We start from the raw sequence: 26,700 nt of genomic DNA, 5'->3' as shown, positions 1-26,700 counted from the left end.
ATGAGAAAGAGCAAGGCTGTGGGACTGCTGGTGTGTATGTGTGCGAAAGGGACTGCCGTACACAGCTTTGCTGTACAAAAACCCGATCAATAGAAAAGACCGTCTCTGACTTGTAAATAACTTCCCTAATTTGCTGTCTCATTAGCAACAGGCCTGTTTATGTTCGAGTTGTCTTCGTCTCAGCCTTCTGGTGCTGTGTCAGTCCCAGATGGTAGGCATGGTAGTCACACCACATAAACTGGCATTTAGCATTGATTCATTGGCACACGCTGTCCCTTTTAGTGGGCAGACCCCTGCAGAGCCACGTGGGAGTAGCCTTACTCTGTTAACAGCAGAATTTATTTTTTTAAATCGCTGTTTTCTAGTTTAATAATGCACACGTTAGGGCTCGGGAATGTTTCAACGTTGCAGGTTATTCAACAAGTAGACACCTAATAGAACAACTGTACAGTATGTGCGAGCTTTATCACTCTGCTGTAACATCCTCCGCTCCTCAAGGAAGGCTTTCAGCCGAACTGAGGAACCTGGCTGCAGGAAATTGCTCCCATTCAGCCACAACTGCATTAGTGAGGTCAGGCACTGATGGTTTTTGATAAGGCCTGACCCACAGTCAGTGCTCTAATTCATCCTATGCTGGAAGGTGCTGAGGTCAGGACTCTTCCCCATCAACCTGGGAAAATTCTTCCTTTATGGACCCGCCTTTGTGCAGAAGGGCACCTCTGTGTTGAAACACAAAAACATGGAGCTTTCTCAAACTGTTGCAAAATTAGTATATTATGTGAAAACTTGCTGTATTAAAGAAGCCTACATAGCTCAAACTTTGATTAACAGCCTAATGCTTCAACCACAATAGGTAAAAACAGGTAAAAACAATGGTTGGACACAGCCAAAATTACTGCAACTACAGGTTTGTTATGTGCAGGTTTTTTTAAACTATCTCTGAATCCAACTTTCTTGCAACCTTTTTGGAAAGACCCATGTTTCTTGTTTCAACACATCAGTGCCCTCGTGCACAAAGGCAGATCTATAAAGAAAGAATTTTGCCAGGTTGATGGGAAAGAGTCCTGACCTCAGCTACTTCTTGCAGTCTTGTTACCTCTGAATGGCTCCTTTGAAGATGGGGACCAGGTTTGCAACCACTCACGGTCAGCCACCATCTTCAAAGAGACTTTGGTGCGTCAAGACGACAAAACAGCAACAAGACAGAGTCGGTCTGCCATCAGCTCGTGACTGAATGGGGTCAAATTGGCAATTACATGCAACTTATTTGTGATGACTTTCCAAAAAGGGCAAATCTGTACTTGCCAATCTATACACAGAAATACACGTAAGGTACTCACAGTGAGAGTCCAGCCAGAAAATCACAGATTTAAAAGAGAAATTCATAACATTCCTCCACAAATAGTGACGTGGTTGCTGCAGGGTGGCGATTTAACTCCAAAACAACATAGGCACTTAAATTTGAAATGAGTTGGGTTTTTAAAATCCAAAATAAATCTATTTTGTAAAAACGTTAACCTGATCACGTTCTTTCTTCTTCATCATCAGAGAGGACAGCTGCAATTTGAATTTGTTGAATTATTGGCCCGCCGTTTCGTTTTTGTGTTATTAAGCAACAGGAAGCGTGACGTTTAAATCATCGTGCACCGCTTGAAGGGACATTTTGCCTGTCACGTCTATGCATTTTAAGCTATCTACTTGTCATGTAACACTTTTGGTCCACATCTCGAAAATAACCTTAATTTGCCAACACAGAGAGCAGAAATTGCATTAGCGATGGTGGCCTGGGCAGACCTGGGTTTTTTTTAATGCCAAGGTCAGCAGTTTGACTCTTTGTCCCTGACAACACAGGTAGTGATTTTACTTTTTTATATTTTAACTCCTAAAAAGGAACAGTGAGAGCAGTAAGAGTGAACCAAAGCAGTAAAATTACAGGCTGGACAACTAAACAATAGGCTAAAACCTCTGCATGCAGAGATGCAGGAGGTTCCTCACAACAAGCTACTTCTTTCACAGGTTTTTTGTTCCTTTCTAATTTGAAACATTTATATATATATATATCAGTTATAGCCACTTTAAATTTAAGGGAAATGTTAATTATCGTAACATCGAACAACACCCTGATTCATGCTTCATATGTCACTGTTGACTTTTTCAGTAACAAACCACAACAACAATCTTTCCCTAAACCTAAACAGGCTGTTTGTGCAACTGTGACGAATGTAATCGACAGAAAAACAATAAATGAAAGAGAAACACGTTTCAGCATTTTGAGACTTTTTGAGGCGGAAATACTAATTAACAGTGTCTCTCAGTTATGTTGATGAAACAAAATAAGAGCAGAACTGCGTTTTTCCCTCTCAGAACATATTTGCTCTTTCCATTTAGAGTGTAAATGTCATTTTGATGAGACGGAGTTGCGGGAAAAGTTTCCTTTGACATGATTTGAATCGTTTGCACTTCATTGCTTTCGACAATGAAGATCCATTTAATTTTCAAAATAAAAGAACATAGGGAATTTTATGAGAGAATAATGGCTGCGTGCATTCACATACACATGACAGAGTTACATTCTGGTATGTAAAGAGTGATGCGTATTAAGACACTGTGGGAGGTCATGTAACTGGGAGTTCTTTGTAGCACTTTAAAGTGATCTTAAATCACTCGACTATTTGTTTTTTCTATAACAAAGCTGTTAGTCTATATATTATAGTAAGTACATTGGAAAGAGCTATTACATCAGGTATATTACAGATATCAGCTGTGTGAAGACTCCTTGAAAGAAACTTGAGTAAACTCTGGAAGAAGGAGAGAGAGAGGCAGAGGAACCAGTTGTTCACTGGGAAGTAAATGAAAGAAAGTATAAAGTGGGTAAAGAGCAGCTTGGAGAGCAGCATATGGCAATGGGGCCGGTTCATGGCCCTTTAGAGCCATAAGGCCAGCGGTGAGCTTAATGCGTCTGTCACACTTACTGCTTGTTATGTGTGCAGAGAAAAGTCTGTGGTGCTAGCTAGCAGCTAACCACTATTTAACCATGAAGAAAAACAACAACTCCCTTTTGAATTTCTGTGAAGCTGTGTCATTTGTGCTGTTATATAATCTCCACCGAGAATCTCCCAGACCATTACAGCAGCGGGCACAGAAGAACTGTGCAAATAAGCTAATAATAAATGAGTGTCGTCGAGGTGCAGGATTCCAATCAGACAGCGAAAAGGAATTAACACAGTCTAACCAGGTAGGTGTGGAGATCATAGCTAAGAAAAAAATATTACTTTGAAAGGCAGCTCAGTGAAAAATGGGAAAGTATTTGATTCACTGTGGTTTCATCTTGATCAAGAAAGAGAAGCTCTAATCTCATCAAATCCATCTTGGCTGCTGTGTTTTTAGAGAATTTCTTTCCTTTCTGTGTTACTGTGGCTTTAGCATGTTGAGTCTTAATTTGACAAGTTTTTGTCAAATGACAGGGTCATTGATTTTTTTTTTTAACTCCTGCTGAATCTGTAGCTTTAAATATTTTAATATGTGATCTAAGGTTACATTTCCCCTGACTGATTGAGTTGAGTCTGAAACAGCCCTGAATAACTTATCTCGCAGATAGATGACACAGAGAGGGTGAGTCCTTGTTCTGTCACTGCTAATTTGCAGCGCTGTTCATTTTATGCAGAAAAGAGTTTCCATCTGTCCCTTCAGACAACAAAGTAGTGAAGTGGGAGCAACGTCAAGACAAAAAGGAAATTAGTCAAAGGCATTTTGTATATGAACCAAATGTTATAAATCCACACAACTTTGGTTATTTAGTATATGATCCACATTTAAGTGATGAAAATATATTGATATTGCATCTCACTCTGCCTGCATTAGTACTGGACAAGCACAATAATGTTCTGAATGTGGACCTAAATAAATACAAAGGACCATAAATACAAAAAAACAGCAACAATTACGGCCTCAGTTTTGAGCTTTTGCTGTCCTGTACTGCGTTCCTGAGGGTGACAGCTGGAACAGGTGATGTGAAGGACGCATCCCACCCAGCATGTCGCCTGTTCCAGATGTTACCCTCAGGAAGGTGGTACAGAACAATAAACACTAAAACAAACAGACTGAAGAACAGCAGATATCCCAGGACTGTGTGATAATTCATATTAAACAATAGATGACACATTGGCATGTCACCTTTTCACTAACCTGTACAATCTTCAGCTTTTGCATTTAGTAATGATTCAAGCACACACACACACACACACACACACACACACACACACACACACACACACACACAGAGATAGATAGCTGTACATATCTATTTATTTATATTTATTATATATTGTACTGCGTTTACAGGTAACTCTTTTTTTATTTTTTCCTGAATAGTTAGATTGCTTTCTTTGCACTGAATGGGACAGCAAATAATTTTGTTGTGTGTTTGTCACAATGACAGTGAAAGAATGACTTCCTGCGAACTTCAATCACTAAGGAAATAATGCAATGTTCCTTTCTCTGGGTGAAATGAATAATAAGGAGGGTGGGGCACCAAAAACCTCAGTGTAACTGTAACTTGGTTGGTTGAGTGGAGGGCGGATTGATTAAAATATCAATAGTACTAAAACCAATGCTGGTACTGGTGTGGGACTGATACAACCGCAATAGGATCAATACTTTGTTTCTGTCTTCTTTTTTGTTTTTTGATGAAAAAAATACACCACAGACATACACTATGAAAAGTGTCAGTGTTGACAGATAGTATTGACCGTCACATTATTTTTTAATATCTCATAGCACTTAAAAGTGCTTTAGGTACAGTTATAGTCCAGATTTTCAACAACAACAAAAACACACACAATTTCAAAACACAAGAAAAACTGGTCCTTTTTTATTGTGTTAACTAATTATTGTCAAAAGTAAAATCACAGTGATTTAGCGGTCATTAAAATGTGTTCAGAATTTGCAAACTTATATTGATTTTCATGTTTCTTATAAATGATGACGCACTGATTTCCAATAATAAGCTGCCTATGTAAGTTAAAAGTATTGGTATCGGTATACTGGACCTTTATTTACTTGGTATGGGATCAGTACCAAAATTTGCAGCGCTGCGCACCACCGTCGATAGCAGATTACAATAGTTGCCTGTGGTTTGCATAGAAAAAACTGACTTGTCTGCAAACACTCACTAAATAACCACTCAAAAAAAAAAAAAAGCAACACAAACTGGAGATGGAGAATATTCACCTTCAAAGTAAAAGTTGTGCCTTAACACTAACATGTTTTAAAGGACACAGCTTTTACTTTGTAGATGAGTGGTGTTTGGTTTTCCATATAGTAGCAAACAGTAGGCACGTCCTTGCAGACAAGTTTGTGTGTTCCATAAAAACCAGGCACAACTGAGGCAATCTGCTAGCAGCCATAGGAGGCTTTCAGTGCAGCACCGTATACCTCACAATGACTAGTTTCACCTAGTGACAGCAAGCAACCTCTTGCAACCCCTGACTAACAAGCAAGGGAATACTCATTTTTCCTTGACAACCAGTTGTTGTCAGGTGGTTTCCAACTTATCCCTAGGTCTGTGTGACTGGGGGCCTAACTATGTTAAAAAGAAAAGAAAACATAACCTAGACAAATGCACCACAACAAAGGCAACGAAAGTTAGTAGTTAGAGCCAAGGAGCTTACATACATGATGCAGCCATAGCTACATGATAGCTCTCTTAAAAATGTGCGTTCTCTTGCAAATGTTCAAATTCAAAAGGGTCAGTAAATAAAAATGTGCTTGAATGAAAGGAAAATATTATACTTTAAAAAAGTGTGACATGTGCTAACTCCCAAAAACCTGTAAAATAGTTGAATGAAACCATCAGCACTCGCAATTAACTATTTATTGCTTTTAATGTTTCATAGCAGCACAGAAAGACAGAAACGCTTCAGCCTGTGGCTTTGCTCGACCCTTCCAAAACATTTGAGGGTGTAAACCGTATCAAAGCACCATCAAGACCCAGCCTGTGGTGTACCCCGAGGTGATATTCATAAACCCATGAAAAATAAAATACAAGTAAAGAAAATGAGAACTATCTGTGATGTATTTGTTTTTTTACCTACTGTAATGCCCACGGAAGGACAAATTAGCTATCCTTCTCATGCATCAATTACTCAGATCCAGGATACATATACATGTAAACAGCAGACAAATAGGAATAAAAATATCCTGTGTTTCTGTAACAATGTGCAGCTCAAAACATTTTAAGAATTTAAGAATTGCTTCATTTTTTTCTAATGCTGCTCAAAAATTTGAATCCTTGAATCAGGCTTGTGGCATGTGGACAGCGAAAGAATCTGTTTTCCTCACAATGCCTCCCAGGAGGTCTTAAGACTTGTGTTACCTGAAAAAGGTGACAAGCTATATGTTTCATGGTTCAGCTGTATTGCAATGTTAGATAGGCCCTTTGCCCTCCTTGCAGCATAGGCCGCTGACAAATTCTTGTGGGCTCCAGGTCCGCGAGTATCTTGTGATATTTCTTGTTGTCTTTCTGAGGGTATGCCTCTGCCATCCCTACCTCTTCTTCCATGGGCAGTACATCCCAATGCAGGAAGAATAGAAGCATTCTGAGGGGGACTAAGAACTAACAAAGTATCAACACTGGATAGAAATCTCTGAATTTTGCAAAAACTTGTGCGAAGTCTTGAATAAATGTTCTCTCGGTTTGATACCATTAGTTCAAATTGGTTTGTACTGTGAGAACAGTTGATGTGAGAATAGCCCTATGATATCTTTACAGAAGAAAAGTAAAGCAAACATTTAGAGCCAGCACACGCAGCACATGATGCATCTGTCTGCTGTTTCAGAAGCAGTTGTCATATCATCTCCTGCCAAAACTAGTGTCTTCAAAAATGACAATGTTAATCTGTTATTCTGCAAATTAGCAACATCATGGTGTTAACTGAAATGTTCTGAAAACTCAGTGTACCTTCAGATTTAAACTTGCTGTTTCTGTAACAGTGTCTTAAAATTGCCTTGGGAAAATCTGAATAACTGAACAAGTAATGTATATAAAAAAAATAAATATTTTAAGAGTGTCTTAGGATTTATAAAACCAACTTAAACCTCTTTATTTTTGCATCAGCTTATCTCAGAGAAGCTTTGTTGTTGAGGTTTCACAAGACCGTTTTATCCAACTTTAACTTGGAGGACTTGTTGGAGGGAGAGTACTGCAATCACTAGTACGGAAGCCCACATTACAGATTTGACATTAACAGACTTGGAAAGACAACAAACACAGTGAGCGATAACATTGGTTTCCATGGATAAAAGACTTTGATGTCTGTAATCCCGATCCACAAAGTCACATGACCTCAAAAGTTTGTCTCACTGTGATGTTGTCAAATTTGCCGAATTCTTCTGATTGCGTGTTGTGGGACCAGACACTTGTCGAGGGTGGGCTATCTTTTATTCCGTCAGCCCGGTGTGTTTGTGTGATGTTGTTCTCGCTCACATTTACAGGTCTATCTGATTCCTTTAGCTTTAGCTGAGCTGATAACAGCTCTGTTTGAATGAGCTTGTCTGTTCTGTGTGTGCGTGCCAAATGGTGATATCTTACCTTTTCCTTTCACTCACTTTCTATCTCCACTACCTCACTTATTCTTGTCGGTGGCCACTGTGTGCGTGCTAGGACAAACTGAAAGGTGGCTATTTGAATTTAAGTGCATGTGCATCTGCTTTTTCTATAGAAATATCAGTTTTTTGGGTCCTCCATGCTTTTATCACATAGGTGTGCCCGATGGATGAGAAGAGGGACATATTATGTAAACTGCAAAGCCAGCAAAAGGACTGATAACGTACTGCTTTAATGGGCTGACAGCTAAACATAAACCAACACACATGAAAGAGCCTGTTATCTTGATTAATACGTCTCAGCAGAAGGAATGAATGGACAACTCAGAGAGCCAGAGCAGCTTCTCTTTACTGTAATCTTTTCTTTTTCTTTATCTCCTCAAACCCTTCTGTTTTTTTAAAATCTTAGGTTCTTTTAATTTAGTTTTTTTTTTAACAGTAGGTTTTCTGGCCATATTCTACCTGTCTTTTAATAATATCTGTGCAGAGCGCTCAAATGCACACTCTGCTTTTATCTCTCTCCTTCATCCTCTCACTTCTTTTAATTTAAACGCTGCCTTATCGCAGCAAAATGTTGTAAATATTAGCTCAGCGCAGGTGGGGAACAGCAATTTGAATACACTTCAAAAGACAAAATTAAATGTTTAACTGACAAATGAAGCGTATCAGAGCTAATGAAATGACAGCGCTCCTCTAATATGTGCCGTCGCGTGTCTCTCCCCAGGTATGTGGTCCTTCTCCGTTTCCGAGCTGGCCATCCCGGGCGCTGAGATAGGACGCATCTCCGCAACGGACGCTGACCTGGGTGAGAACGCCAAGCTGGAATATACCATCCTGGAGGGGGAGAGCGGGGACACGTTCAATATCACCGGAGTGAACCAAGAGGCAGTCATCACGCTCAACAAGGTGAATGAAGGATGACAGAGACTGAGGGGTGGACAGATGGAGGGAGATACTGATGAAAGAGTGGGCAGGAGAGGAGGGAAGGGTTTCGTAAAGGTTACCACAGATAGTGGCAGAGGAGGAGAAAACCAGAGCTAGAAGAATGAGCAGTAAAAGAGCGCACATATGGAGTCATTTTGTAAAGGTAAAAGGCAGCAAAGGAGACAGGAAACAGATGATGAGGGGGAGGACAGACGATGACACGGGTAGTGTAGGCAGGTCTGTAGAGAACAGTTTTGTTTTGCCTATGATTCGAAGCACAGCTAACAACATGCTGCCTAAGCCCATTAACCTGGAATTACCTGGAAGTAAACAATAACGCTATATAAACTCACACAATTCATCACTGAGCAGCCCTTTCAGCGAGGACTTTAATACAGCTGAGCTGCATTCTTCTTACCTGTTTTCCTTATTTGCCTCCCGTCGAAGAAGAGTGTATTGTTGGGTTTTTTGACAAATGAATCTCCGGCTTGATTCCACTCACTGCGAACCAGCCTCTTTTTATCAGCACCTCCATCTGTTTAAAGCAAACATAATGAAATATCTCAGCAAAATTAATCCAAAGCATGACGCATCCAACTGCAAATGCTTGCAGTGGCAGAGTTGAGTGTCATTTTTTCGAGGCGGTTTGTCTCCGGCCTTTTAGCACATTCTCCATGCAGAGCATTTGCATGTACAGGAGAATCTATAAGGCTCTGGCTTTCTATTTTGATGCACAAATGATAGAACAGATCATTAGCCATGCAAATGCAGTCTATATGGATGTCATTTAAATATCTTGCCCTGTGACAGCTGGGATATGCTCCAGCCCACCCCCGACCCTAAAACTGGATAATCGAAAGAGAATGGATGGATGTATATTGTTATATACTATAGAAAATCATGGTTTGTGTTAAAATAGCTGTATTAACTGCACATCACAGCATAAGCCTCTCCTTCATTTTCTTGGTTATTAGGGTGATGAGTCCTGTAACCAGCGTGATTTTTTGATTGGTTACATGAAATTAAGCCACAGCGATGCCACAAATACATTTGAAAAAAGAGAGATTTTATGTTATTAACAAGAAGGAACATGGTTGTCTACATAGGCACCATTCATCAACTTAAGTTGATGTTGGTGTTCATTTTTGTAAGTGATGGTCTTATTTACAGAATAAATTAGATAATAAAGCAGGGTTTGCCTTAGCGGATGGTTAGCTTGTGATTGTCTAGACATCACTGTGTGAACATGCTGCCTTTGGTTTATCAGTCAGAACCATCTCTCACTCAGGGATTCATGGTTCATGTCTGATTTAATAAAAAGGGGATTGCAACAGCCAAAAATGCTCAAGTTGAGGCTTTAAAATGAGAGGTTTCAGTTGTTACATCTATTCTTTATATACAGTCTATGCTTTCTAACCCCAGCAAGAATCAGCCCCAGTTGTGTTTTTTTAATGCAGGCTGCAGATGGTTAGATCCCTTTAGTGTAAAGCTAGAATTTTTGGTTTCAGTCATTCCCTAAGCTGCCTGCCATGCTGACTGATCACCTTTTTGCACAGATGTATGTGCATGGTGGAAGTGTTGACTGCCAGCGTGCCTTGTATCTGTAGCAGGAGAGGATTCACTCGTGCTCATGTGTAGTGTGCATATGAGCAGGGCTGTGGGAGGCTAATGTGAGCTATGGTGCTTAGATTTCAAATGAGCTCTTCAGAAGTGCCGAAATACATATGAGTCGCCTTTATTGTTGTTAGCCGTTTCTGTGACGTGTGACATCGGTCACTCAGTCAGAGAGCGTGTGCTTCAGCACGTGTTGTGCCACCTGTGTTATACTGCCAGGTATCATACCCATGAAGCTGCAACAAAAGAGAAAGCATAATTTTGCGTGTGCTTGTGATCCCATGTAATATGATCAATCCAATGAAAAGACTGCATCAAAAAAAAATCACCTGCGTAACCAGCGTATGGCATTCTTCCTCTGCCATTGAGCTCCACTGCACACGATGAGTATTAAAATCTTATCAATGGGCCGCACACCGCACAAGGCCGTGTGTCCACTCACAAAAACAAGCACATATTGTAGACTTTCTTTCACACAAGCCCACATACAAAGTCCTGATGCAAAAATAAAAATTACCACAGCTGGCACACCAGATCTGCTGCTGGGAATTCAGCGAAAACTTCAGGAAATTAGTTACAATAATAAGTGTACTAATGTGAAAATTCTTTTTGATTTTCATTTACTTTTATACATTTATTTATTAGGAGCTAACCCTGCACCTACAAAATACACACCCTCCATAGAAAGCATTGAGATTTGGACTAGCATATTAGTGAAACTGCGTCCAATTGAATTTATTGGCAATACACTGAGAAAAATATGGAATATTTCCAGCCACCTTGCCAAGTACACTTGTACACCTGCTCATTAACTTAGATATCTAATAAGCCAGTGTTTCCCAACCTTTTGGAGCCACGGCACATATTTCACATTAGAAAAATCACACAGCACACCACCAAACAAATGTCACAAAAAGCATATTGATTATTTTTCCCAGCGGAATTGGCTCGGTTTGTCCCCAGTATACCTTTACTGCTTTCTTCTGAGCACCACTCATGCTAGGGCCTTCATCTGCATCAGACGTTTCTACAGGACTCAGGTCAGATTGACTACTTTTTCAGACTATTATGTAATTTCTTTTTCTTCTTCTTCTGTTTTACTGGCAGTTGGCAACCCATTTAATTAGAGCAGGTAGTTGTACTGCCCTCTAGTGGAAGAGAATGTAATTGTTCTGCCCGTTACTCATGCCGGTCGCTTAGAGTACTAATCAGGTGGAACCAGACAATCTTCTACATCACATCTGATCATTTCTCAGGGCCAATCATATGGCAGCAACTTGCCATATGCATTTTAAAAATAACCTTTTTGTCCTGTGTTTATGGTGTTCCAAGCATGTGTTGGCAACTGGGACGGTTGCAGTGCCCTCTGGCACTATTCAACATCGACACTACCACATGGTTGAAGGGTGTTTCTCCCATCTGTTTTAAAATTTTCATTTACCGTCCATTAAAAAGGCCGATACAGATATATCGACAAACAGCTCACTTCTGCTGATATATCAGCATGGCCTAGTCTGAGTAACTGCTGATCCAGAGGCGAACGGCCAGACTGCTTCAAGCTGGTAGGAATGCATCAGTAACTCAAATAACCAAGGTACGCAGAAGATGACCTCAGTAGTTTATTTAGTGGAACTGAACTTTACTATTTAGTAAATAAATTAAACTACTACTACTAATAATAATACAAACAGCAATGCTTTTTTTAATTGTACATAATGCAAAACAAATGCCATATACAGGCAGCTATAGTACATGATATGGCTCATTGTATGCTCAGACTGTCTGTGTGTCTCTCTTTCAGAATGACTGACAGAGCGCTTCTACACTAAATAGGGCTCAATTAGTTCCATCTATTAAAACTGCATAGGCAGAAATGGTTGCTTTGACTGCGATCCCCCAGGACCGCAGTACATTTGAATATTTAAAAAAGCACTAGTCACAGCAGATAGCAGGAAACAATGAGTCACAAACTGATTGGCCAAATAGTGACAAACTGGAGCAATAGATCAAAGCATTTCTAAGATATGACAGACACTTTGCCTCTGGGGTCTGTGAGAACCCCCGTCACCAGGATGAGGTTTGTGTTTGGTTGTAGCATGTTTGACTTTATGGTAGCGCTAAAGCTATTTCTTCAAAATTTGTCACACTCCACAGCCAACCCGGTGAGTTCTATGCCAGCGTGCTGTAGAGGAGAATCCATCTTTTAGCTGGACAACGCAGTTTTCTTCCTGGTCGTGAATTACTGGACCAACTTTTAATCCTCTCGAGGATATTCGAGGATGCGTGAGAGTGGGCTCATAATACTGGGCCAGTTATTCCACTGTATCCCTTTGGGGAGTTCCCTTATGGGAGCTTGGTTTGTATTTGCTGGGAGTAAATAAGAATTTTTATATTTTAGATAACTGGATGTAAAAGTCTACACACTTTTGTGCTATTAAATTCCATGAAAAATCTTTGCAAATGCACACGAAGCTTCTGAAACCTTTCCACATCGTTTTTGGGAAATGCAAACTGCAATCTGGCTAAATCTGCAAAAAAAACAACAACAAAACAAAACAGAAAAAAAACTATTTTTATTCAAAAATTGATGTTGTTTTTATTTTTGCTGGTGAGTGCCTGACTGCACGAATGTTTTGGTTGGTGTACTGGAAGCCATGCAGGTGTGCATACCGATGTATGCGTGCACATGTAAACGCTTGAAATTTCTGTGAATTTATCATTGTGTCACTTCTCAGCCTTGGGTTTGCAGGATTCGTTAAAAACAATCCGCACCCAGAGGTGGCGTGTAGAGCAGGATTTCCAAGTTCCTTTGAAGAGACGCGCCGAGGTAGAGCAAGGACTGGATACGGTGAGAGGTGCAAGAGAAAGAAATCTAAGCCAAAGACCTGGGAACAAGGCGAAAGAGTGCGGGTGAAGAAGGAAAGAAACGATGGGAGAGCTGAAGGAGGAATGTTAAATTGAGGTCCTGTGAGGCGGTGACAGCAGAGAGTGCGGTATAACAAGGGGGTTAGAGTAAGAAGCGACCGAGAGAGAGATGCGCAAAGAGACAGGGAGAGAGACACAGAGACAGCAAGAGCTACCAAATCAATGACAGCCATGGAGAAATTAGCTCAGCTATAGGCTGCGAAGCACAGGAGGTTAGAAATACCCATCCAGAGAGACAAGCAGACAAAAAAAGCAGAAAAAAATAAATAATAAAAGGGAGAGGTACAGTTATTAGGAGAGAGGGAGACAGCATGGCGACAATAAGACAGACTGAAGAGGAGTCGGGGAGAATAGGTGAGCATCAGCATGTGGTGAAATGGTGAAAATCACATGTAAACAAATACACTAAAGACCCCTCACCTCCAGCATTAGCAGCGCTGGATTCAGCCACAGACGCAAGGCAAAAAAAGTACAATTAATATTTCAACATGGCCTCCTCTGCGCTTTACTCTCTCTGCAAAGGCACCAGAGAAATAGATTAGAATAGATTAGAGCAGGCTTGCTGCTCCAGTTAAATAAAACTGGATAATCACAGGTTACATGTGGATCAATTCTGAATGCTTACAAAGTGGAACATGTATTGAATATTTACAGATGCTGCAAGGCACAATTTCCTGAGTATTTACAACAAGCTGTAGCCCCAGCAGTATTGGGATTTAGGTGGGGGGTAAAGGTGGGTGTGTTACACAAACTCTGTATGTGAATTTAAAATAATCTGACTTCAGTAGGTTAAAAGGATTTAGCCTTTCAGGGAATTCATGCATAACTAATGGAAATCATGTATGATTGGCTACGATTAATAGAATTAAACAAACAAAGCATAAAATTAGCGCTAAGCTCCCCCTCAGTTTATACTTCGTGAAACAAACAAAGATAAATAAATAAATAAAAGAAAATGTGTGTGTGTGTGTGTGTGTGTTTTCAAGCGTGCGTATGTTTGGGTTGCGTTAATAATGACTCATATGCCCTGCTGTCCGTTTCCCAGAGTCAGAAGGCTTTCACAGTGCGAAGAATTTAAACAGAGGAGTGAGATGATCTGTGCGCCTCCGGAGAAGGAAGGATTTCCAAGTGGAACAATTTGTGTTGCCACAGAGCCGGCCTTGACCTCGCTGGTCATCTCGCTGCTGTGGGCTGAATCTCTTTAACCGCTGATCTACGGCGTGCATTCTCTCACAGGCAGAGATACAGAGAAACGAACACGCACATCTGCACAAGCACCGATAAACCACACACACACACACATATATATAGATATACAGGCACGCATCAATATAACACACTTGACCTCGCAGCTCCCTGTTTAAACTTTGGAGATTGAAGAAAAAGAGCTACAAGGAGAAATGATCGCTTATCTGAGGGTGGGGAGGGCTGCATCTTTACCTCAGAATGATGGCAGGTGGGTCGGAGCGGCAGGAGGGTTAACAGCAGATTAGAAGGAAACAGGGTCAAAAGAGAGAGGAGAAGAGATTTGGGGTGTGTAAAATAAGACAGAGAGAGAGCGTAAACGAAGGACGTGGACAAAGAATCAGACTCTGGATGGCGTGCCTTTGAATAGAGAGGAGGAGAACATCCCTGTGAAAGGGCGAGGGTTAGGCGGGGACACGCCGTAGAAAGCTGGGTCATTAACAGCCTGTAAGTCTGGGTGACGACTGAAGCTGCTTATCATTGCTTATTTACTGTCAGTCCCACAGAGACGCCGCCCAGCAATAAAAAGATTTCCCCCCCTCCTCTATTTCCACTCTTCCCGTCGCCCCTCTCCTCTTCCTCCTCTCATCATCATCAGCCCCCCTCTCTCTGCATCTTGTTACTCTCCCCGTCTGATCTCCATACATGTCCAAAGAAAATGCAGTGCACGGGAGACACACAAGCTCAAATGCAAACACACACGCCCTCCCCCACCTAATATCTGACTTGCTCCCTCACCTCGTCCTCGCTCTGTTTTGTGTCTGGAGGCCATGTCAGACAGTGTGTGCTGTTTGTGGCTCTGACTCAGCCTAGGTCTGCCTCATTTGCATTCACACATGGAGACACACATTTCCAGACGCAAACAGGCACAGGCTAATACACGCATCGACAACCCATTCACTCTTTTTGAAACTAATTTCCTCTTTCCAGTTTCCTCTTCTTCTATAGTCTTTATTCTACTCCTCTCTGCTCCCTGACCGGTCAGCGCTGCTCTGCTGCAGCTATTTACATACACATCGATTCTAATGAACGTACACATTCCTGCTAATAGTTTTTTGATACAGCATGCGAGTGAGGCCACAGACTAAGGAGCAGGTAATTTCAGAATTAGCAGAACACTTTGCACAATAGTAATTTCTTGACATTGCTCTGCGGCAGTGCCCCCTAATGGCTAGCGGATAACTTTCACATGGGGGGGCGGTCAGCACCGGTGGCTGCTGGTTAAAGCTTCCTTGAATTCAGTCCACTAATCAGAATGAAATTAACTGGAGCAAGAAGTAGAAAAGAGAAAGACTCAGCTAATAGGCAGAGGTGCTTTACATGCAAATCAGACAGGTGATAAAGGGTCTAGTGTGTCTGGCAAGCTGAAGTCACACACATTAAAAAACCAGAGACTCTGAACACAAACATAACATAATAGCCCGTTTTCAAAATACCTCATTACACATATACTGAATTAAGCAGCATCTGTATAACAAAGTGGGATCACTTGACGCAACACTAAACATGTCACAACATCATTAAGAAGAATCTGGCGGCATCCCAATTCAGGAGGTTCCTTTTGAGGTATGTTTACGGGGGGGTGCTGCGAGCTGTGTAAGCCTGCTATTTGCGCGCTTTTCATTTCCTCCTTACCTGGGGGACAAGCTAGCTCACGCGTGTGTCAGTTTGCAGTTATTATTTCCATATGCTCTCACTTAAAACGGCTGGCTAATCCTCGGTCACACGCCAGCAGCGTGCCCAGGATTATCTGTGTTTGTTTTCTCACGCGGAGGAGAGATTGTGTTAATCTCCTCACAGGGAAAGAGAGAGAGAGGGAAAGAGAGATGGAGGAAAAGAAAAGAAGAAGAGAGACCAGTGTATTGCTTGTAAGTTTTCTTAACAAAAACCAAAATAAAAAATGAAAAAGGAAGACACGAGACCTCTGAGAGTGAAATAAGACAAGTGACAGAGGGATGGGGAGGCAGCAGAGGAAGAACAAAGTCAAAAGGGAGATTTAGGAGAGTCTTTGTTCTCCCTACTCTGCAGTAGTGCTTGTTGGCAGAAATGTCCAAAGCTGAGTTTGTCATCAGACAAATGTGATGTATGATCTTGATTTAGAATGCACAAAATCAAAAAGGAACTCAATCTGCCAAGGACAGCAGGGCGCTGAGCGCACACTACAGACCATATATACACACACTGTGCTGCGTACACCCACTCGCATGTGTGTTCCCCCTAAATCACACAGGCTTCCATAATCTTTTTTTATTTTACATCTACTACGGTGAAGGCAGGGAGAATCACCTCCTCAGGGATTAGAAGCCTCAGCCGCCCATTAATGTACAGTTATTGTACAGTTATTGTACAGTACGCTCAATGTGCGCGCGCACACTACCGCGCACTTTCTCAGCCAAGCGTGCATGCCTATGGCTCGGCCTCTCTGAGGAGAGATGTATTATGTATTGCCAGTCTTGCATGCAGGTTAGCTAATTAATTTCTGCTAACTGTGAAGCAAATTTTAAAAGGTATAGAATTTGAATTTCAAAACAGACCGTTGGAGCGCCGCATCACAGGACACGAGGTTGCACTTGTAGAGCGTGTGGGCGGGGAAGCGGAGGGGAGTGCTAACTAGGAGTGAGAAAGTATGTATGTGTGTGTGACGCTGATTTAATGATTATTTTCAGTTTGTTGACTCTTCTGGGTGAATATCTGTAAAAGGTCAGGAAATCAAGCCTAGTATTAAGTTTTGAAACTGCTTGTTTAAACAGTGTAGAACAGAGAGATTCGTCAATTTTCAGCGATATAAAATGAAGGACATCTACTGGGAAAAAATCTAATAAAATCAAGGTGAAACATCACAAGCAGATTAACTTAACACTAAATTCATTTACTGATTTTTTTTTTTTAGTACAATCCCTTTATGGCATTACCTTGTTAGACATTTCCCTTTGACAGTGTTCCTTACAAGACAGAATCACCCAGTTCTGTACTGGAAACTACTCTGGAAAAAACAAGTCTGATTCATTATCACGTTCATCCACCACGGTGTGCGAAAACCTCAGGCAATTTATACTGTATGTTTAGATTCTTATCCATCACATACAATACCATCGGAGAGGCATTTGATTGGTCCTAAATTCATTCTGCAGCAGCGCAACAACCCCAAACATGCAGCCAGACTCATAAAGAACTATCTACAGTGACAAGAACAGATGGTAGAGCCCGCAGCCCTGGTGTCAACATTATGGAGTCTGTCTAGGATTACATGAAGAGACAGAAGACACCAAGAAAGCCTAAGGTCACAGGAGAACTGTAGCAACTTCTCTGACATGCTTCCAACAGCCTACCTGCCAAGCAAAACCTGTGCATGGGCATCCAGAGGACCGGTGCTTTTCTCAGGGCAAAGGGTGGTCACATTAAATATTCATTTGGTTTGCATTCTGTAAGAAAAGGCAACTTTATGGCATTATTTCAAAGGTATCCAAACCTTTTCTTTTTTTAAATTCTGTATTTCATGCAGTAAGCAGCTCTCAAAGGTGCAGACAGGAAGTAGAATTAAACAACATAAGGCTCGGGGGCCACAATTGACCCTGAAAAGACTCCAATATGGCCCACGGGATGGATTTGGAAAATGTTAAGGGCACAAATTTTGGACTTTTAACTGTATTTTCATTTGTTTTTTAAGCTTTTTTTTAACTGTTAAAGACCTCCTTAAAATATTCATACTACATCTAAGTAAGTAATAGACAATTAAATGAAAGAAAGAGTATTACTTTATTATCTGCTATAGAAATTTTTATTTTTTACATTGCACTTTTTTCTCTAATATTAGGATATATCAGGGATTTAACCTCCACTTAAGACCACAAATATGAGTTTGACATCCCTGCTTTAAATGTTGACACCTTTAAGGAAAAAAGTATTAATAACAGTGATTTAGCACCTCATCATAACAAGACGATTCCTGGTCCGAACCACCTGAAGGCTGGTGCCTTCTGTGTGGGGATGTTCTTCCAGTACTTGCATGGACTTGCTCCCACAGTCTAAAGACATAGATATTAGATTAACAGCCAGTAGGTGTGAATGTGAGTGTGAATGGTTGTCTGTCTCTCTGTGCTGGCCTTCCAAAAGACTGATGACCGATGGATGAATGGATGGATTACAATGTGCAAGTGGTATTTTTTCTCTCATCATCAAGTCAAATTTGATTTTCCCTCTGTTGCTGCAGTCTGCCCATAACTTATTGAGAAAATTCACATTGTGTGAAGTCCCACTACCTCATTTAGCATACAGTGAAATTGTTGAATGCAGCAAGATTGCCATAACCGTGAAGTACAAGCTGCAGGGGAATCGTGACAAAATGTGATATCTTGTCAGCGGTTCAAGAAAGGTAAGAAACTGAATTCAAGCAACACGGACCAGAATATGAAGATTAAGACCTGGTTCAGCTTTAGGTGTACAGTATTTTACTTTTACATTAGGATCACTAAAACAACAGTATAATGGCAACCAAACGGCTGACAGTATTATGCTGTAACGCTCATATTCTATCCAGCACTGCACTATAAGATTTTGCAGTAAGAAACTGCTCTAGATTGCAGTAGGTCCACTATATAATCACAGTTTCATGCTAGCTAATCTGGCTGACAGTACTTTACTGTAATTTTACAGGGAAATTTGTTACAGTGTACCACTCAGCCCCATCTCCCATTCTTTCGGTCTCCACTACCTCTGCAACAGCCTTCTTAAATTAATGTTAAGCTAAGAGTTCAAGCTGCTCTAAATCACAGTCTCAGCCTTCAGTGAAGGTGGCGAGCCAAGGGTAAATGAAGTCAGCGTTACTGCTTTCTTATTCGGCGCCTAAGGAAGACGCCTGGGGTTTGCGCAAGTGACATGCAATCAGTTGGTGGCTACGCTGCTTATGTAACTAATGTACTGTCAGCAATCCACAGCAAAAATGCTCTGTCAAAATTCAGGAAAACCATTTTAAATATGAGCTTTCTTTGGCTTGAAATGAGCCAGAATTTGAACCTTTGTTCCTTGTGAGAGGACATTTGTAACAACTGCATGTGGAACCTCACAGGTCCTCCAACATGACATGTGTATGTATGTGTACATGTGTCTTACAAGTAGATGTGAATACATGAGTGAGGATTTTTTTTTTTATATCAAAAAGTAAAAAGGTAGACGAACAGTGGGGTCGCTGTATCCTTACTATAAGGGTGTAGGAAGGAGAAGGATGAGTGTGTGTTGTGGTTTGTCAGAGCTGGTGCCCTGTCGCGCGCACACCAGGGAGGGAAAAAGGATAGGTGTGGGCGGGTAAGTCGGGGACTAGGTGATGGAGTGTGTGAGGCAGCACAGGAGGGGGAGCGGAGTGATGGAGTGCTGGGTGGAGGGAGGGCGGAGGGTGATGAGTGTGTGCTCACAGTGTAAGTGACACCTCTCCTCCTCAGACAGATTGTCTCTCTCCCCCTGTAATGGGGACCCCGTTAGAGAACCTTTTCCCTCCATCTACCCCCCTTCTGCACACACACTTTGTCACCATTCCCATGTCTCTCTCTCTCCACACTCTGCAACAATTTTTCTTCTGTATTTATTTTGTTCTATCTGCCCAGATATTTCCACAAATTGGCTACATTTCTGTGCATTTCAATTCGCCCCTTTCTCTGCATAATTTTTAATCAATCTGCACCTCGTTCTGAGACCGCTGATTTTCTGTAAAGCAGTTTACGCTGGTTTACAGCTCAGAGAGCGAGAAGAAAAGCGAAGGAAAAATAGCAAAAGAGAGATCAGAAAGGAAGGAGAGGGAGGATATCAATATTCCCACTGCCGGTGGGATCCTCACAATGATTTTCTTCTCTCCTCCTGTTTGAATCTGACAGCGAAAATTCTGCATAGAGAGAGAGAGCCCATTTATCCCCTGTCCAACATAGTTCCCTGTGCCAATCACACTGAGATGAATTATATGCGTACTTACTTTTAAGGACACTCAGATACTCACAGAGGATCTGAGGATACACAGACTCAAAGAACCACTTGTACTTCCACGCACAAGTCCACACACGCACCTGCCATTACCTCAAACAGGTATTTGGAACCAGACCCAAACGTGTTCGTTTTCTGAAATTTAATCAACAGCAGGTGTATGTCAGGGTGCGTGTGTGAGACAGTGGATGTATGTGATTGCTTGTGTGTGCCCGTGCCCTCACTAACAATCATCTCAGCAAACCAGATCAGAGGCTATCTCTTTGCTTCAGAGGCGCCGCGCTGGCGGGAGAGCGGCGCGCAATCACAAAGACACCTCAGACAAATAGGCTTCATAACTTGTCTGTAACAAACAATCACTGGGGCCTGAGCCCCTATCCCAAATGAAATCTCCCGCACCTGTGTAGATGCAAGGATACAAAGGAATTTTTAATGCTCCTCCGAGTCAGGTACGAGTCTCCATGGTGATAGCAGAGTCGCTATGGTGATAAAGAGATGGCGTTCAAAACAATGGAAGCATTTTTATGAAAAATGTGAGGGAGGGGGGTCTTATCATGGAAATATATTCTTTATAGAGCCATACAGCCCAAACCATTTGTACTCTTAATGAACATATACACACAAAAGCAAGTTTCCCACACTTTACAGGGTCTGAAACTATGCCTACCAGCATGTTTGCAACATTGTAACACAATATACAACCTGCCAGGTACCCACCAACACACTTCCCACTGTTTTTGCTAACACTGCAGTGCTATATGAGCTAGATAAAATGGTCATAGCAACTACTCAGTGTAGCACGAGTCTGCATGCACATAGCAACGCTACACTGTAACAAATGTACTTGTTAAAATAGAGTAAAGGAAGACGATTTTTACAATGTGCCCACTGTAATTATTCGTGTACTGTAAAAAACCTTTCTGTGCTGTATAGAATTGAAGATTTATTGTATAATAGTTGTTCCATTGCTATCACACTTGTTGACATAGTTTGGCTTATACAACTATTTAAAGCTACCTAAAACCTCGGAAGCAGACCATTTACATTCCTGTAAAATTGCTGGATTAAACCAAAAGGGCTTCAGTTTGCTGTTAATACAAATTTTTTCCTTAAATAAAAATTTACTATTCATTGGAAAACACTACAAAAACATTTCTGTATTTTTACTTTTAAACTCTCACCAACACAGTATTCAACTTCCTCGAGCTAAACTCCACAGATATACATCATCCATTCTTAGCATGTCAACATTATCCAAACATCAACTCCAGAAATGTCAAACCAACATCCAAACAAGTAGTTACCTCGGTGTTGAAGCTCTGAAGAAGCCTTTCAACTTTTTTTGAGCATCCAGAGTCTCATTGGCAATGCTGTAACATCAACGCCTCATGAATGTCTTTTCCGACTTCACACAAAACCCACCATCTAAGCATCCACCCACAACATCCTTCAAAGTATCGCTTCAAAAAATCCAAACGTCACAACATGTAAGGTAACCAGAATATTATTCACTCTAAATTATTCTTAGATGCTTTAGGATGTGACCGTTCTCTAGCCTGCGCGAGCTCTTATCTGTTGGAAGAATTCATTATTTTCCATCTCTCGGCTTTAGATATGTAATTTAGCAGTCATTTGTGGAAAATTTAGTGTGAGAAATAGACCAAATGAAGGCACGTAAAAAAAAAAGGCTTTTGGATCTGATGTTTGTAACAGTGACATTTGCATAATTTCTCGCTTTTAAAAAATGTCTCTATTGCTCATTTCAAAATATGTAAATGCATAAACCTTAGATGATTATACTACGCAAAAAAATCCCTTTCATTTTACACAACTGTAAAGCTTACCTCGTTCTTCTCTCCTCCACAGGCCGTAGACTATGAGAGTCGGAGCTCCTATTCGTTCTCTGTTGAGGTCCTTAACCCCATAGTGGACCCCCGCTTCTTACGTCGAGGCCCATTTAAAGATCGGGCTTCAATCCGAGTTGCAGTCCTGGATGCGGACGAGCCACCGAGGTTCTCTCGGGCCAGATATCACATGGATGTTTCAGAGAACTGCCCGCCGGCCTGCACCGTGGGCCGAGTCAGTGCAGTAGACCCCGATACTGGTCTGACCAATAATATCAGGTACAGTACAAAGCTTCTGCATTTCAGCAGGACATGTCGTCTTCCTATACATTTAGGTTGGAACTTTTCACGGTTGAGATAGCGAACAGCCTGCCTGGGCTCCTTTTGAACAGGTTATTTAAAAAAAAAATCTAGTCTTTCGAGTTTTCATGCTGAGATAGTAGCTGTAACTTAATCTTTGCTGTAAAACGTGACACTGGTATCAGTTTTATCATCTGCCACCCAGGAAGAAAGCAAATAAGCCCATTTCTCAAAATGTTCCTCTCAGTATTTCCTGTTTATGAACTCATAACAAAACTGCTTTGCAGGAGTTTTATTGCTGAAAGACAAATCAAGCATTTAATAGTGCTGGGACTTATATATCTTCATTTGTTTTACTGTTTTAGAGGATATCATTTGTTTTTTGTCCAGCCACAAGCAAGGGATAGCCAGGCTTTTTGAGTTAAATTCAAACCAGGCTCTTCAGCTAAAAGAAACAAGACACAACAATAAGAGCTAACCAAATAAATATAAGCCAACCAAATGCCCACACAGTGTTCCCACGAGCCAGACAGAAACCACAGACGCTTGCAGCTTCCAGTGCATCGCTTGTGTTTGCGGTGGGTTTTGTCTCAAATAGTATGAGGAGGGAAGCAAGCAATTTGTCTGTAAAAACCACAGAAAACCGTATCCCAATTAAAAGCAGAAGTGCTAAAAGCGAGTATGTGGGGAGGAATGATAGCTGGTATATTCATGGAGATATTTAGATAATCGGTAGCACTTCAAAAGAACTCTTATCAGCTGTGATAATCTCACTATATTAATTCTTTGGCCATTTGAATGCCGACTTCCTTATCGCTCCCTCACACACTTGCCCTGTCTGCTTCTTTCGCTCCGCACCCCACTGCCTTCCCCGCTTGCATCTTCCTTTCACTCATTCTTTCGATATTTCTCCCTGCCCTCTCCTCATTTCACCCGTCTATATCCTCAAACTCAACTTTCTCTTCTTCAGGTTCTCCATTGATCCTCAGTCAGACCCAGAGGCTCTGTTTCGTATCACACCAGAGACCGGTCTCATCACCACAGCGATGGAGCTGGACCGGGAGCGTGAGCACTGGCACAACATTACAGTCATCGCCACCCAGAGAGGTCAGAGGTCGCTCTGCTTACAACACTTAATCCGGAGACATCGTTAGAACTCTTTCATTGGATTATTTATTTTATTAGAGCTAACCCTTGACAACGAAGCTAGCATTTTCCCCACCTCTGACACCTTAACCACTGATGAGTAAGAGGTTTAAGAGACTATAAACTGAGTTTTTTACGCTATCTGAAAGGCACAGTATCCACTGTATGATGCAGTTTACTAAGCGGCTTAGCTCTCAAGTCATCAAACCATGAGAGGAATGCTGTTTGGCGCCATGAACAGTTTGTTACAGCGCGTCAGCGAATCAATTGATCCGTATTGTGTGAGTTATCTGATGCCGCAATAGATCTGTTCTCGTAAGGATTCAACTGGAAACACTGAATTAAAGCAACAAATCGAACTCAGGCCTTGATTTGCAGACAGAACATGATAGCACAGGGGATCGGTAAACATCTTTCAGTTTCCAAGTATGTAGGATGTCAAGCAACAAGACAGTTCACAGTTAAGTTCAAGTTATACAGGTTCGCTCAGGAAAAAATGATAAATAGAAAATGCAAGGGGCAAGAGCATCAGTAAGTTCCACTAGTAGCTGCTGTGACGCTTTCAGCTATGATTAAGGTTATCTAATTTTGTCTCTTGTCATTTGTGCAATTTAATTAATAATGAATTTTGATTTAATGAGTATATATTTAATGTGGTGTTGATTCTTTCATAAATCTGTTCACATTGGCAGAAGTAAAGCCAATTATAGTCCAGTAGGCCCAATTACCGCTCAGCCCCTACATCCTGTAATAACACACTTTAACTCTCTTTGCTTGTTCACGTAGAGGCTTGGCAACAATAACAGATGTTCCAGAACAACTAGCTTAAAATTGCTGTCGGATGTAAATGTGTTAAAGATACGTGTTCATCCATCAGGTAGCAGGATAGCAGCCACTTCAGTAGGTACACCAGCTCCAACACTCATTAATCACCCAATCATATGACAGCAGTTCAGTGCATTCAGACATAGAAACCCTGCTGAAATTCAAACTGAGACACTGGCTAGAAAAAGGTGGTTTAAGTAAATTTGAATGTGACATGGTTGTTGGTCTAGACTGAGCATTTCAGAAACTCGGATTTTGCTATACAAGCTTCTCTAGTGAGAAGAGCTTTATTAGAAAAAGAGAAAATATCCAGTGAGCAGCAGTTTTCGGGGAGAATATGCCTTGTTGACATCAGAGGTCAGAGGAGAATGGCAAACTTTGGTTGTAACCACTCGCTAGGACCAAAGTACACAGAAGAACATCTCTGAATGCATAACAGGTCAAACCTTGAAGCAGATGGGCTTCAGCAGCAGACGATCACACCGGTTGCCACTCCTGTCAGCAAAGAACAGGAAACTGTGGCTGCAATTCACACAGGCTCAACAAATCCATCCTACCTTTTATCAACTGTAAACAGGTGTGGCGGTTATTTTCTTTACATTCTACACTTTAGTTCACTTACTATCAACTGAGCATCGTTTAAATGCCACAGCTGAGTATTGTTACTGACCTCTCCGTCCCTTTATGGAGGGAGGCTCAAACATACTCAAACAGGAGTAAATAGGAATGCATTAGCTGGTTTCTATTGTGTATGTATTAATATACATGCAGTGTAGTATTTATCACTGTGTGTATGTGACAACCTTCACTGCCATGACGGAACATATCATCCAATTCCAAACTTGTGGTTAATTTATTATTTTTTATTCTTATTTTAGTACAAGGATACATCGTTAAAGAATATGTTATTTTTCATTCAATTTCTTGACAAGAAAAATAGTAAATAACACCATATCGGCTTTTCTTAAAATGCCCTTCAGCCAGGTTAGTTAATGGATGGCACAGCCTTCGCAGCTTATTTAAATGTAAATCATTTATTTTTAAGCTTACTTAAGCTTTCGGCTTCACAAACTATGACCCTGAGAAATATGTCTATTAGAAGCACCAAATGAAGTAGTGTTGTGACATTTTCTGATTTTAATGTATATGACAAACTCTACAATAAAGTTATTTTATTGTAACCCTAATATTCATCAGTTTTAAATAAATCCAGACATTAACCTTAAACATAATATTGATGAGAAGAAATAATTTCCATTTGAGGGTATAATTCATTAAACTTTGTAACACATTATTGTAACTGGAACATATCCATTTTACAGTAACTTGTTAAATCATATAATCACATTGATACTGTAATCATCACAATATATTTAATAATCTAGAATAAATTAAATCATATTGTTGTGAAATGAAAACAATATGATGCTTTTATAAAGTGGTATAGATGCATAAATGTTAAAAAAAAAAAGGGTCATTTTGGTTAGTGTTCAGCTGTTAGGCAACATGATAACATAATAAATGATATAGAGAAGAACCTTTAGGGGTTTAAGTGTATCTGTATGCCAAGTTTGGTTGCTCAACTTCTGATGGCATTTACAGACAAACCAAGACATTGAGATTTTGTGTATTATAGTAAAATTAGACTTTTAATACTTTTAAGTATTTTAATATAGCTATCTAATTTAAACAAATTCACTCATCATTTTTTTCATCTATTAATCTATAAATGCTTTTTTCATCTATTAATTACTGTAGAGAGGGTGACTTCATAGTTCTTTATTTTAACTCTGAACACATATCTTTATTTACGCAGCCCATTGCACTCTTGGTGTCACAGCTCCCAAAAAGAGCAAGCTGAACGCAATATTGCATGTTGTGCGGATGCACTTGCGAAGATATTTTGTTAGTGAAAAAATACACAATGTCTTGTTTTTGGACAAACTGAATGAATTAAGGACTGGATAATTTAATGTAATTATTCAAGCATTTCTTTCTTTTCTTTAACGTCACTGATTTGACTTTTTTTCTCTCTGCATTTATGTATTTTTAGAAGTCAGTGACAACCTGTTTTCTTGTTCAGTTTGCTGTACGGACGTATTAAAATTAACACCAGCATCCTGTTAAATCCTGGCTTTGCTCCAGTAGCTGTGTCTGGCAGATGACAAGTCATAAAAGCACTCAAAAATAATCCAACTGGTTTGTTTATGAGTAGAAGTATTGTTGGAGAATTCCATCCAGTGTCTGCTGTGCTCAAGGAAAAAGAAGTTGTTTTCCTGCCAAGTTTTGTTCTGGACAAACTTAATCT

The 26,700-nt window shown here is 40.7% G+C and overlaps 1 protein-coding gene and 1 long non-coding RNA gene across 2 annotated transcripts in view; one reads left to right on the top strand and one right to left on the bottom strand.

The window, feature by feature from the left end:
• LOC116333758 overlaps window positions 1-26,700 on the top strand; it is a 141,027-nt gene that overhangs the window by 100,133 nt on the left and 14,194 nt on the right. Inside the window, exons 6-8 of the mRNA XM_039602680.1 lie at window positions 8,327-8,508; window positions 22,144-22,400; window positions 23,392-23,528. Coding sequence (XP_039458614.1) covers window positions 8,327-8,508; window positions 22,144-22,400; window positions 23,392-23,528 — 576 coding nt within the window. The remainder of the gene's footprint in view (window positions 1-8,326; window positions 8,509-22,143; window positions 22,401-23,391; window positions 23,529-26,700) is intronic.
• Window positions 5,955-11,213, bottom strand: LOC120434506. Its single transcript, XR_005609131.1, has 3 exons — window positions 11,109-11,213; window positions 8,945-9,061; window positions 5,955-8,436 (listed from the first exon to the last, which is right to left on the bottom strand). It is a non-coding gene; the product is annotated as an uncharacterized LOC120434506 (long non-coding RNA).

The sequence above is a fragment of the Oreochromis aureus genome, linkage group 18 (genome assembly GCF_013358895.1).
Source record: "Oreochromis aureus strain Israel breed Guangdong linkage group 18, ZZ_aureus, whole genome shotgun sequence".
Lineage (NCBI taxonomy): Eukaryota > Metazoa > Chordata > Actinopteri > Cichliformes > Cichlidae > Oreochromis > Oreochromis aureus.
Note: the sequence above shows the minus strand (reverse complement) of the source record. Positions and strands in the feature narration are given on the sequence as shown.